This window comes from Gopherus evgoodei, chromosome 3 (genome assembly GCF_007399415.2).
Source record: "Gopherus evgoodei ecotype Sinaloan lineage chromosome 3, rGopEvg1_v1.p, whole genome shotgun sequence".
NCBI classification, from domain to species: Eukaryota; Metazoa; Chordata; order Testudines; family Testudinidae; genus Gopherus; species Gopherus evgoodei.
This window is the reverse complement of record NC_044324.1, coordinates 126,050,465-126,064,232: the sequence shown is the minus strand read 5'-3', so window position 1 is coordinate 126,064,232 and position 13,768 is coordinate 126,050,465. Positions and strand designations below refer to the sequence as shown.

The 13,768-nt window shown below is 39.5% G+C and overlaps 1 protein-coding gene across 1 annotated transcript in view; it reads left to right on the top strand.

Annotated features, from left to right (window-relative positions):
• SYNE1 (spectrin repeat containing nuclear envelope protein 1) overlaps positions 1–13,768 on the top strand; it is a 402,501-nt gene that overhangs the window by 298,992 nt on the left and 89,741 nt on the right. Inside the window, exons 105-113 of the mRNA XM_030556596.1 lie at positions 19–219; positions 1,082–1,255; positions 1,764–1,895; positions 3,457–3,653; positions 4,639–4,771; positions 5,283–5,465; positions 7,334–7,483; positions 12,346–12,522; positions 13,557–13,712. Of these exons, the coding sequence (XP_030412456.1) occupies positions 19–219; positions 1,082–1,255; positions 1,764–1,895; positions 3,457–3,653; positions 4,639–4,771; positions 5,283–5,465; positions 7,334–7,483; positions 12,346–12,522; positions 13,557–13,712 (1,503 nt within the window). The remainder of the gene's footprint in view (positions 1–18; positions 220–1,081; positions 1,256–1,763; positions 1,896–3,456; positions 3,654–4,638; positions 4,772–5,282; positions 5,466–7,333; positions 7,484–12,345; positions 12,523–13,556; positions 13,713–13,768) is intronic.

Genomic DNA, 13,768 nt, shown 5'->3' with positions numbered 1-13,768 from the left:
ATGCTTGTCTCTCCCAAGGACATGTATGATGAACTGATGATGATCGTTGGATCCAGACGCAGTGGGCTGAATCAAAATCTGGCCCTCAAGGGTCAGTATGAACAAGCTTTGCAGGACCTGGCTGACCTCATAGAAACTGGGCAAGAAAAGATGGCAGGTGACCAGAAAATTATTGTTGCTTCCAAGGAGGAAGTCCAAATGCTACTAGACAAACACAAGGTAAAAACTACATGTATGTTTTAAAAAAACTGTTTATTTGAAGGCTAAGTAAAACTCTTGTCTTGCACTCCACTAACTTCTGACCATTCTGTAGCCAGCCTTCACACCTGGAGAGGCATCAGGGATTTTGATGGTGATTTACTGCTGGTTTAGGATACATGCAGTATTTTTTAACTAAATGGTGTTGAGTGCACCATCAGTGACTAGCTTGGATTTTTTGGCAAGTACTCTTGCAGTAAGTAAATTCCGTATATTATGGTAGTCACTTTCTTGCTCATCCTAGTTTATTCTGACTTTGAATAACAAATCTGATGCTTTTATGCTGCCTAGCAAAGGTGAAGAACTTGGGAATCTCTCTGGAATGCATCATTGTACTCAGTATTCTCTTATTGCTTGAAAGCAACCTATTGAATGTGTTAAAGCTATTGTCAGGAATACACTGCAAACTTTAGAAAGAGAAAAGTTGCTTGATTTATACACCAGTTAATGCTATTTTCTTTAGATAAGGTTTTGGTTTGCTACTAGCTTCCACAAACACAGGAAAATGTGGCTGCTTTGTACACCAAAACTTCTTACGTTATTAAACACAAATTCTTCTCTGATATACATCATTGAAACCACCTATGTTGCACAGGGTGTAAGGGCAAAATGTGTTGTTTAAAGATTAACTCTTTTTCTCCAGCGTTAGTGAGATTTTGTGTGGCAGTTGGTGGGGAGTGAAAGTTAGCTCATTGTATATCTCCAGGTACTTATATGGCCTCCATCACAATAATATCGGAGAACTCTTTGAGTTTGGCAATTTTTTATGGTGACTTGAGTCTAAGTGGTACACTCTGATCTTTGTTTTCTGGAATCCTTTCAGGAATATTTCCAGGGTCTGGAGTCTCATATGATCCTGACAGAAACGCTGTTTAGGAAGATAAGCAGTTTTGCCCTCCTGAGGGAAACCCAGTCACATACGAAACAGATGGCACAAGCCTCCGCTGTGTTAAAACAAGCTCATAAGCGGGGTGTTGAGCTGGAATACATTCTAGAGGTGAGGGGTTTCTCTGTTTTCTCCTTCCTCTGTAATGATACGCTATTAAGGATGCATCCCCCCTGTCCCTGAAAAGGGAGGCCAGTGTTGGTGAACCTTGGTCCCTCTTGTCATATTCCCCTATGTCAGAGTGGAGAATTATGTGCGATTTTTGATGCTCATGTATTGTGAAGCAATGAGAGCATTAGGTTCAGCAGCCAAACCATAATGTTAGTAGTATAGCATTTTCAAAGTTAAATGGGCTTGACCTGTCACGGAGGAGAAAATGTCATCTTCCAAGCAGTAGCCAAGTCTGTGATTTGGATCACATGACTAAAGGCTGATCCTGAGTGTCTATGATAGAGGTAACATATTTTATATATACTGTGCATTTCCTTTAGGGCTGGGAAAATGCATTTGGAGAAATTTACATAAAGGATGTAGATAATATTTTTAAATTTAGTTGGAAATAAAAACCTAGAAGTCAAAGCAAGTATTTGCCATACATATGTATAAATTATTATTGTAGACCTGGACACACCTGGACGAGGACTATCAGGAACTGACCAGACAGCTGGAGGCTGTTGAAAGTAACATCCCTAGTGTTGGTTTGGTAGAGGAGACAGAGGAAAGGCTTACAGATCGGATCACGCTTTATCAGGTCAGTGGCAGCATGGGATTTTCAAACATGATGTACTTTTTGATCATTCATTATAAATCTCTTAAGCACAGTAAAAGCTAGTAGTTTACATCTGGGATTTCTACTAAATCCTGCATTCTTGGTCTCATTTTATGGAAAGGCCTTCTGCTTTATTCTCTCTGTCTTGACGGATGTGCCTATCTTTGTTTTTCCTGATTATCTTCTAACTGGCAAGATTGTCCAATCCAGAGGAAGACCCAGGTTTCTGATGCTGTCACTGCTGAGTTTTAGTGGATATTTTGGATTATTCTTTCTCGACTACGTTACTGTTCACCATCTGGAACATGAGATGCTTCCTTGTCGCTTGAAAGCCTTGGAGCCATCTTGATGCTCTTCCACAGTAGTGATTTTCATATTCTGATCTTTCCCTCTGCATTTTGTGCTCAATAGATTTTTTTTTCCCCATACTATGTGATTATTCTGATGTTGTGTTTTACTTCTTAACCCTTAGAACACTGCCATATGCTCTGGACTACCTTGGGGAATGCATATATGTGTCTCTAAAGTCTCCACAGCCTGAATAATGAAACCACATTTTCTTAATGTCTCTGAAAAATGCAAATTATGCTACCCGTCAGGGTCAAAAGACACCCCGCCCCCATCTTTAATCAAAAAATTCAAGTATCAGAGGGGTAGCCGTGTTAGTTAGGATCTGTAAAAGCAGCAAAGAATCCTGTGGCACCTTATAGACTAACAGACGTTTTGGAGCATGAGCTTTCGTGGGTGAATACCCACTTCGTCAGATGCATGCATACATGCATCTGACGAAGTGGGTATTCACCCACGAAAGCTCATGCTCCAAAACATCTGTTAGTCTATAAGGTGCCACAAAAAATTCAGTTTAACTTCCCATTCTGCACAATTTAATACTCTCACATGCCTGTGCTCTTTTCCTTTCACCCACTTAACTGTCCATCCTAAATTGTACTGTACTTTGCATATGACTCAGATGTTCCTCCCCCCCACACACACACTCCCACAGTTACACAGTTTATGGCCTGGACAGGTTGAGTGAACTTTTATTTTGTGCACCTGCACAGCTGAAAGTCACAGTGATGATGGAAGGAGGAGACACATAGAAGACCTAGTGGTGGAGGAGAATCATTACAGGAGATACGAAGCTTGGCAGTTGGTGTCTGAGGGTCCAATCCTGCAAGCACTTTTAACTTCCATTGAAGTCAAGGATGCTAACAGTCAGAGGATTGGACTCTGAGTTTGATTCTGCTTTCCTCTCAGTAGTAATGCTGGCTTCTGCAGGCTGCCCTGAAATTTCAGGCATGCAAACACAACACACACCATGTTGCAAGTGTCATTTTCAGCAGAGCAACTTTGTGGCATGGTAAATGATGAACAGGAGGTCCAGCTGGTGTTTCCTTGCATGGTCTTTTTGAGCTATAGAATTTGAATTAAAAGAGTCCTTGAAACAGAGAGGGAGTTTGATATACCAAACAAAACAGCAAAAGGAAAATGGGGCACTGAGAAGCTACTGATCAACTGTCTTTCCTGTCCCCTGTCATTACAGCGCCTGAAATCTAGCCTGACTGAATACCAGCCCAAGCTTTACCAGGTGTTGGATGATGGGAAAAGACTACTTTTCTCTATTAGCTGTTCAGCTCTAGAAAGTCAACTGAACCAGTTAGGAGAGCACTGGTTAAACAACACCAGCAAAGTGACCAAGGAACTGCACAGACTGGAGACTATACTAAAGCACTGGACAAGGTAGTGCTAATGAAACTGAGGGATTAAGTGTCTGATCCTGTGCCATTAAAATCAAGGAGAGTTATGTTTTCAAAAACACGTAGAGTTTATTTTTTAAAAATCCCAGGAAATTAATATTACAGTTGCACTTCCCAAACTACCTTACCTCTGCCCCCATAGAGTGCCAGCTGACTCTCTTCTTTGCACAAAAACTCTCAAAAATGTGTACCATAAAACAATTGTATTATAATTTAATACATACCAATACATGTTTCTGATACTAAATGGTCTGATTTGTCACCATACTAATCTTTGCTTTTTCTGAGAGCTTTAACTCCGTGATCAGTATATACAGTATTGTATATGGAGGCACTCAAGCTCTGTGTCTGATGACCCTGGGTTAATTGGCTGGTTAATCATCTTTTTCATCACAGACCACCATATCTCTTGGCATAATTGGCAATCTCTTAAAGAGAGACCATGATGGAAATATAGGACCCTGCCATTAAAATGTTATTCATCTAACGGAGACATTTTGTGCCATTCACGTTTGGTAGAATCAGCCCAGTGAAGAGTAGGGAAAGCTTGCCTCAGTATGTAGTTTGTCAAACCAGGAAAATATTAATAACTTTTGTAATTCGACTTCTATTCACTAATTATTGATCCTGGCTACCAGATCTCTGCAAGGGGAATCTGACAAAATAGGTTTCATCTTGCTTCTGGATGGAGGGTGGGGATTGCTAGAAAGTGAGGAAAAGTACATTGCTGTAGCTGGCTTTAACAGATCTAATTTTAAGACATCACAGTTAAGCAAAACAAATTTGAGCTGGTTCCCAGTTCTCTCTTACCAACTTTCAAGACCTTATGATGTTTTTGTGGATTTTAGGAGAGGAAGGTGGTGGTCTTTGTAAAATCAGGCTTCCAGTGTAGAACCTCATTTGTTGAGAGACTACCCTAGAGACTAAGGTTGGCAATTACTGTGTTTTTATCATTAATATCCCCACAGATATCAGAGTGAATCAGTTGAGCTGATTCATTGGTTACAATTGGCAATGGACCGGCTGGAGTTCTGGACTCAGCAGTCAGTGACAGTCCCTCAAGAACTTGAAATGGTGCGAGATCATCTGAATGCTTTCTTGGTAAGTCACTTTAGGAATCTTAGGCACCTTTTTATCTCTTATTGCAAACAAATGGTCCCACTCTCATAAGGTTTATGCATAAGTCGTCAGCAAAATGTTGCACGTGAAAAAATGTTCTCCTTGTCTGTGTGTGTGTGTAGACCGGCTGTACAATACAATGCTTGCTTTTTAAAGCCCCACCTCAAATGTCTGAATGTTAAACAGCACTGTTAAATACAGAATGTCTGAGCAAAGTCACTAGAAAGTGCCCTTCGTACTTTGTAACACCTATTGTATGTAGTGATTTTAGGCTTTGATGGTTTTTGTTCTTGTACAAAGATTTTGTACTTTTAATTAAAACACAAAAAAAGAAATTTTAAAACATTTATATTTCCACCTAGACTAAAATGTAAGAGGCTACCAAATCCAGTACATATTTTAAAAGATGTTTCTTTTTGAGTAGAGGAATAAAGTTATTTTTAGTTGGTTAATATCACATATTTATCTCCATGAAATTATGATCCTTTTACAGGAGTTTTCAAAAGAGGTTGATGCCAAATCATCCCAGAAATCTTCTGTTTTAAGCACTGGGAACCAGCTCCTTCGGCTAAAGAAAGTGGATACAGTAGCACTGCGTGCAGGACTGTCTCAGATCGACAGCCAGTGGATAGAGTTACTTACACAAATTCCAGTAGTACAAGAAAAACTACATCAGGTAGGGGAGAAGTTTCCTGCTACAACAGCCTTTGATGTTCAGAGAAATACAGTCACTGAATTCAAAGCTTTTGCATTTGAAATATTTAAAGTGTAGTTGGGTGGCACAATGGATCAATAACACTGCCTTTCACTTAAGTTTCAAATTGTGACCAATTCAAATTAAAAGGTATATTCCTCGTCGTCTTGCTCATCGCACACCGCCATATCTCTTGGCATAGTTAGCAGTCTCTTAAAGAGAGAGCACGATTCCCCTCCAACCTCCTACACTTGGGCTGGGATAGAAGTCTTTGCTAATGTGCAGTGGCAGAGTTCTGTGGCAAAGCTTACACAGTGTGTACCCCACTCTAGTCAGTGCTAGAAGTCCTTTGCTTTCACAAATGCTAAGTGCAGCTGTAAGTATTACATTTTATCTTACAAATCGAAGCAAAAAGCCTGAAGTGTTTTTAAACATAGATATTTTTATATTTTATTAGAACTTTATTATATGCATTTGCAAGAAATGGGGGGAGTCAATTTTACATTTTGCACTCTAGCCTTTTAATAGCCTGTGGTTAGAAATGTCAGTTCAGGAGGGGTTTGTTTAACAGTTGTTGCTTTATATGCCAAAATTGCGTGGGCAGAGTTCAACTCTGGGAAAGACAAAAACAAGTATAGAAAAAGCTGCTGCAGGCCTCATAGGGGGAAACTGGATGTTTGAAATAGGAAATTTTACTTTAATACTTTTCCTTTAACTTCAGTACTATTGCACAGGGTATAGTTGTCTCAGTGAAGAAGTTTTCTTCTATTATTTTCATTGGTAGGTAAGGTATTATGGCTTCAAGCAGGTATAATTTTCACTATATAATAAGGAATACTGCTAGACCTGGTAATAGTATACACGCTGCAAAAATTTTAATTGCAGTCATTGCATTAGATGGCGTGTCATACATGCAAAATAGTACCATACTGTAGCCTTCTGAAACTTCTCCTAATGCAGGTTAAATACTTTTCTTTTTCTTGAGAAACAGAGAAGCAATCTGATAGAGAGCTATAAGCCGCCATCAGGGAAAAATAATTTTCATGTCTTTTTAAAAGAAATGAAGAACTAAATTTAAGTTAAAAATGCTGCATCAAAAGCTGAAAATGACTTGTGTTTTTTTAAATAATCCAGTCTCCCAAATCCATTGAGAAATCAGCTGCCGTAGGAGGAGGGCACAGAAGTAGGAAATCATTGCAGCAGACTTGCTCATCAGCCGTTAACAAATAAGGAAGAGGGTATAGGATATTGTCCAGGGACCCATGTATATCTAGTACAATGTGTAATTAGTGTAGTTACAGCTGATAATTGACAGGTTATTAAAATTCAGTAGTGGAATCTTCATAGGCTCATTCAGATGTCTCCCTAAAGTGACAGTGACAAATGGAAGTAAATCCAAAATTGCTTGTGGTTTATGATCAGTGACGGTTTAAAAATATTACTTAAAATATGGTTCTTTGCTTATATAGACACACAATAATTAACATAAAGAACAGGAGTACTTGTGGCACCTTAGGGACTAACAAATTTATTTCAGCATGCTGAAATAAATTTGTTAGTCCCTAAGGTGCCACAAGTACTCCTGTTCTTTTCTGGATACAGACTAACACGGCTGCTACTCTGAAACCAATAATTATACATGTATAATTATGTATGTAATATAATATACTTCCAAAAAGAACTTATACTTTACAGTTTATAAACATCCAGAAAACCAGACCAAATGATCTGGTAAGCATGCAGAATAATGAAGAAAGAGAAAGATAGAGTATGCTGAATTAACAGAGCAAAGTGCTTTTTATCCATTCTCTTGACAGTATGTAATTAATTGAAATCCATTGCCTTTACAGCTTCAGATGGACAAGCTTCCTTCTCGTCATGCCATAACTGAACTCATGAGTTGGATTTCATTAATGGAAAATATCATTCAGGAGGATGAGGAGAATATAAAAAATGTAGTAGGACATAAAGCCATTCAGGATTATCTACAGAAGTACAAGGTAATTAAGTGGGGATGGTTGGCAAATACATGAGATTTATTTTATCAGATTCAGCATATGAACTAAAGCTCTGTATTCTGTAACTTCAGTACAAAGACAAGGTGACATGAAAATAATTGAATTTTATTATGATTGAATTTTGTCCAAAGACCACAAAACATTCGGCAAATGTTGCATATTGATTTATGAATTCTTTACATAGAAAGATCACCTACCTCTTAAACAGGAAGGTTACTATTGTTTTCTAGCACCAAACAATTCTAGACAATGATTTAGGCCAAATAGGAAAAATTCTTTATCCAAATGAAATTTGAAAGACAAATTTTTAGAATGTAAATTCTTAACTCGTTCCTTTCAAATTGGTAACATTCTTACTCTGATAAATACATCTGCACATAAGCATTTTAATTTTCAAAGTCAGATTTTTTTTTCTCTAAAAGAGCATCAACAAGAAGTAGTTCTTCAGATCGCTGCAGACATGTATTCCCTCAGGTGTATTTGCACAAAGCATACCAGAGCTGGAGACTTTTTTTCCCCCAACAATAGTACCCATTGGAGAGCGGCTATAGCTTTGGATATTCAAGCTGAACTCGTATAGGAAAATACCCGTGAGTTATTGGTCATCCTCCAGGCAACTCTTCCAGGAAGAGTAGCCGTCTTGATTAACAAATCTGTCTTGCAGCCAATGAAAGTCTTAGGATTTACTCCAGTGTGTGTAACCCCAACAGCTAAATTAACAGACGAGATATGACATCCCATCTCAGGGATTTGAGTGTTTTTACTCTCACCCAGCACTAAACTCCCTAATTGTTATGGCCACTGACAGCGAGAGTTGTGGCTGGGAACTTTAAGTCGATTCCAAAGGGAAAAGAGCCTAAAAGACTGGACTCGTTAGAAAGAAAGATTTATTCCAGTGCCTTGCTCCAGGTGTGCATAGTGAACCAATGAGCTCTATTAGCAAAATATGATTTTTTCAACTGGGAGGCAATGTCTAAATGCTCAGATAAATTGCCAGACTACTCAAAAGAGGAGTTCAGGGCTTTCACAGCAGAGGGTTGGTTGACTGCAAAGACCTCGCTCCAGTCACAGATGCTCCCTCAAGGGTGATAGCTTCTGTAATTATAATAAAAAGGGCATCATTATTATATAAATCTGGTATAGCACCAGACACTGAACAATCTTTTGAGGACCTACTCTTTTGATGGGCAATCTTTGTTTTCAGGCAAGACTGATCAGGTGTTGACTCTTTTAAAGACTTGTGTGCTTCTCTCGCTCCCTAGGAGTTTATAGTCCAGTTATCAAGAGATGCCAATATAAGCCTCCACAGCAATGTTCTCACCAGTACCATTCAGCCTTTCTGTTGTCAGAGGCAACAGACATCTTGAGGAGGAAACATAAGCCTCAGAAGAGAGGGTCATCTTTCCCCAGTTTTAACCAATCTTCTCCCCTTCAACAAGCTGTCAGGAAAGCAATACAGCCAGCAGTGATCTTCCCATTCCTCCCCTCTCCTGCTGCTTTTGGGGAAAAATTATCTCACTTCTTCAGTGCTTAGTAGGCAATAACCTCAGATAAGTAGGTCCTGAGTGCTGGGACTGGTATATTCAATCCAGTGTCTTTCCATCCCACCTCCACAACCTCCATCTCTGTCTCTTTCAAGGGATCCATCTCATGAGTCTATATTCTTACAAGAAGTTCAGGCTCTGCTTACTCTGAGGGCTATAGAGAAAGTTCCCTGCTGGTTAGAAATCATAGAATCTCAGGGTTGGAAGAGACCTCAGGAGATCATCTAGTGCAACCCCCTGCTCAAAGCAGGACAAATCCCCAGACAGATTTTTTTTTTACCCCAGTTCCCTAAATGGCCCCCTGAAGGACTGAGCTTGCAACCCTGGGTTTGGCAGGCCAATGCTCAAACCACTGAGTTATCCCTCCCCCAAAGGTTTTGGGGTGGGGTTTCTACTCCTGCTATTTCCTGATCCCCAAGTCCAAAGGACACCTGAGACCCATATTGGACCTTCTGGCTCTCAACAAGTTTATCAAGCAAGTCAGATTCTGCATGGTTACCCTAGCATCAATCGTTCCTTCCCTTGTTGGTAACAATTGGTTCACTGCCCTCACTCTTCAAGACACACAATGTTGCCCAGTCCCAGGAAATTCCTTAGATTATGTGATGGAGGGGGTGTCATAACCTAGTCCCAGATTTGGACCTTAGCGTCCAAAATATGGGTGTTAGCATGAAAACCTCCAAGCTTAGTTACCAGCTTGGACCTGGTAAAGCTGCCACCACCCAAAAAATTAGTGTGTTTTTGGGCACTCTGGTCCCCCCAAAAACCTTCCCTGGGGACCCCAAGACCAAATCCCTTGAGTCTCACAACAAAGGGAAATAAACCTTTTCCCTTCCCCCTTCCAGGTGTTCCTGGAGAGATACACAGAAGCAAGCTCCGTGAATCTAAACAGAGGGATTCCACCCTCTCTATTTCCAGTCCTGGAAACAGAAGTACTTCCCTCTTCACCCAGAGGGTATGCAAAGTCAGGCTAGTAAATCTAACACACACAGATTTCCCCCTGACTTCTTCCTCCCACCAATTCCTTGGTGAGCACAGACTCAATTCCCTGGAGTCCCCCACTAAAGAAAAACTCCAACAGGTCTTAAAAAGAAAGAAGTAGTACATAAAAATGGTCTCTCTGTATTAAGGTGAAAAATACAGGGTCAATTGCTTAAAAGAAATATTGAATAAACAGCCTTATTCAAAAAGAATACAATTCAAAGCACACATGTAACTACAAAAAAAAAACCTATCTTTTTGTACTTACAACTGGGAAACAGAAGATTAGAAAGCAGGAAATAGAAAAATCCTTCCCATAGCCGAGAGGGACAGATATAAGACCAGAACAAAAGACTCACAAACAAACGTCCCTCCACCCAGATTTGAAAAAGTCTTGTTTCCTGATTGGTCCTCTGGTCAGGTGTTTCAGGTTACTTCTTTTCAGGTGAAAGAGACATTAACCCTTAGCTATCTGTTTATGACAGGGGGCACCATTGTTGGTATACAGTACTTCTCTTTGGCATATCATCAGTGCCTCGTGTGTTAACCAAAGGCATGATGGTGCTCACAGCCTGCTTAAGAAAGAACAGAATCCATGTCTTCCCTCACCTGAATCATTGGCTGATTTGAGGGCCATCCCAGGAGCAGATTAGTGGCCTTGTCAGGTTTACCATCAGTCTTTTCAGTCATCTGGAACTCACCCTGAACAGGGAAACATCAACACTTATTCCTACTCAAAACTCAAGTTCATTGAGACCCTGCATGACTCAACAATTTTAACTGCTTTTCATTTTCCAATAGAGATTTCAAATGATTTACAATATATACATGTCCCTCAGATCTCATCTATCCACCATGGCTTGAACTAGGCAACAAAATGACAGATGAAATTCGGTGTTGATAAATGCAAAGTAATACACATTGGAAAACATAATCCCAACTAAACATATAAAATGATGGGGTTTACATTAGCTGTTACAACTCAAGAAAGAGATCTTGGAGTCATTGTGGATAGTTCCCTGAAAACATCCACTCAATGTGCAGCGGCAGTCAAAAAAGGGAACAGAATGTTGGGAATCATTGAGAAAGGGATAGATAATAAGACAGAAAATCTCATATTGCCTCTGTATAAATCTGCGGTACGCCCACATCTTGAATACTGTGTGCATATCTGGTTGCCCCATCTCAAAATATATATATGGGAATTGGAAAAGGTTCAGAAAAGAGCAACAAAAATGATTAGGGGTATGGAACAGCTTCCTTATGAGGAGAGAGTAATAAGATTGGGACTTTTCATCTTGGAGAAGAGATGACTAAGGAATACGATAGAGGATCTATAAAATTGTGAGTGATGTGGAGAAAGTTAAATAAGGAAGTGTTATTTACTCCTTCTCATAACACAAGAACTGGGGGTTACCAAATGAAATTAATAGGCAGCAGGTTAAAACAAACAAAAGGAAGTATTACTTCACACAATAATCTGTGGAATTCTTTGCCAGAGGATGTTGTGAAGGCCAAGACTATAACAGGCTTCAAAAAAGAGCTAGATAGGTCCATCAGTGGCTATTAGCCAAGATGGGCAGGGATGCAAAACCATGAAGTGTCCGTAGCTTCTGTTTGCCAGAAGCTGGGAATGGACGACAGGGGATGCTTGTTCTCAGACCTTCACAGTCTCTCAATCTCTTCACAGTCTGCCTCTCCTCCCAGACAGACTGTCGCAGCATCACAGTCAAATGCTACAAATGCAGCCTCCATCTCATGGCATGGCTTGTGAGTGGCTTGGCCAGTATAGGGCATGCGATTCAAGAGATTTTACTCAACAGTAGGAAGCAATCAACAAAGTAAACTTACCTGTTTAAGGGGAAAAAAATTCCCATCTGGTCTACTAATCATGGAATACAGCCTTCAAAAGTGAGGGTCCAAGACATTGCAGAGTATCTTCTGCATTTGAGATCCTATTTATGTGAGCTCTGAGGGTACACCTTGTGGCTATCTCTGCTATTCACCCTCCTGTCCAAGGAGCCTTGCTATTCTCCAACCTTATGATTACTAAATTTCAAAGATGGACCTCAGCACACTGGTTGGAGACACTATTGGTGGTAATGAGAAAATCAATAAACTTTCCAGAAGTTAGTACATACAGTTTTAAGGACTGATATTTTTATATTCATTTTTTAGTAGTGTATTGTCTGGATATTTTACCTCTTGGTTTATTGCTAGATCATAAACCAGAAATGCTATTTTCCATGCTAACTCTCCAGGAATAAGCATGAAAAGTGATGATGGATCCTCGTATTCTCCCCTCTCTTTTTTTGCCAGGGCTTTAAAATTGATGTAAATTGCAAACAGTTGACAGTAGACTTTGTGAACCAGTCCGTACTACAGATTAGCAGCCAGGACGTGGAAAGTAAACGCAGTGACAAGACTGATTTTGCAGAACAGCTTGGAGCAATGAACAGACGTTGGCAGATCCTCCAGAGCCTGATAACAGAAAAGGTAAGAAAAAGGCCAGCTGCTCTTAAGTGTGCATTTAAAAATAGATGCAACTCATTCAGGAGTAGACATACTAAAAGTAATTTAGCATGTCCTATGTAATATGAACACCACCCTTGGCAAAAGATCTAGTGTCAACATAATTGCTTCAGTGTTCTCAGAGATTTGTCATCTTCTTTCCGATAGTAGTTTTACATTTATCTTAATGCATTTCCTAATTATTTCAAATGCTCCTGCACACTTGTGACCATGGTGTTCAGATTGAAACAAAGAGTGAATGAATGCTTTCTGTTTCTCCAGTGTCTATTAGTTAAAGTGCTCAGAAGATTGATGCTGTCTTAACCTGTCACTTGTGACAGGTTGAGCTTAAAATTGGGCATCGGCAGACTTTTCTTGCTTATGAAGTCAAACAACTAGCAAATTCTGGTAATCTGTCAAGGAACACACATATAGTTATATTTTTGTTTGTTTGTTTTATAGTAGAATAGCACTGAAGGGCCCAATAAAGATCAGGAATCCGTTGTGCCAGGCACTCTACAAACATAAAATAGAAAAGTGAATAACCTATAATCTTATTTCAAAGTAAAATATAAATGTGCATAATGAGTGGCAGTTCTCGTTAACCACAAATGCATAGAAGTAAATTACATTGAAATAATTTTGGCCTGGAATTATTCTTCACTGTAAATAATGTTTCACTCCATCACCATTCATCTGAAGAGAATTCAACTTCATGTAAACTTTTATGTGGAAATCTCCTTCCATCTTGTCACAAATTTGGGGTATCATGAGCTAGATCACTAGAGAAACTCCTCAGTGAAAGACTTCTTTGAGTTGTTTCTTTGCTGTTTAACCCTTAATAAATCGAGAATGAATAAAATAGAGTTTGACTGTATGCTCTATTCTAAATTCTGAATGCAGGAATACACTGAATTCTGAGGAAAGCACATATCAGCATTCATCTGCACTGAATTATTTAATTTTCTTGACAGAGAAGCTGTTTCATTTAGGATAAATACATATGTATTTCTTTACAGATCCAGCTGTTGGAAAGCCTGCTGGAGTCCTGGACAGAATATGAAAACAATGTGCAGTGCTTGAAAACTTGGTTTGATGCCCAAGAGAAGAGATTGAAGAAACAACAGAGAATCGGAGATCAGGCTTCAGTCCAGAATACCATGAAAGACTGTCAGGTAACATTTTCTTGAAAACCACGGGTGCTCTTTCCTGCATATAGAAACAGCTCCTA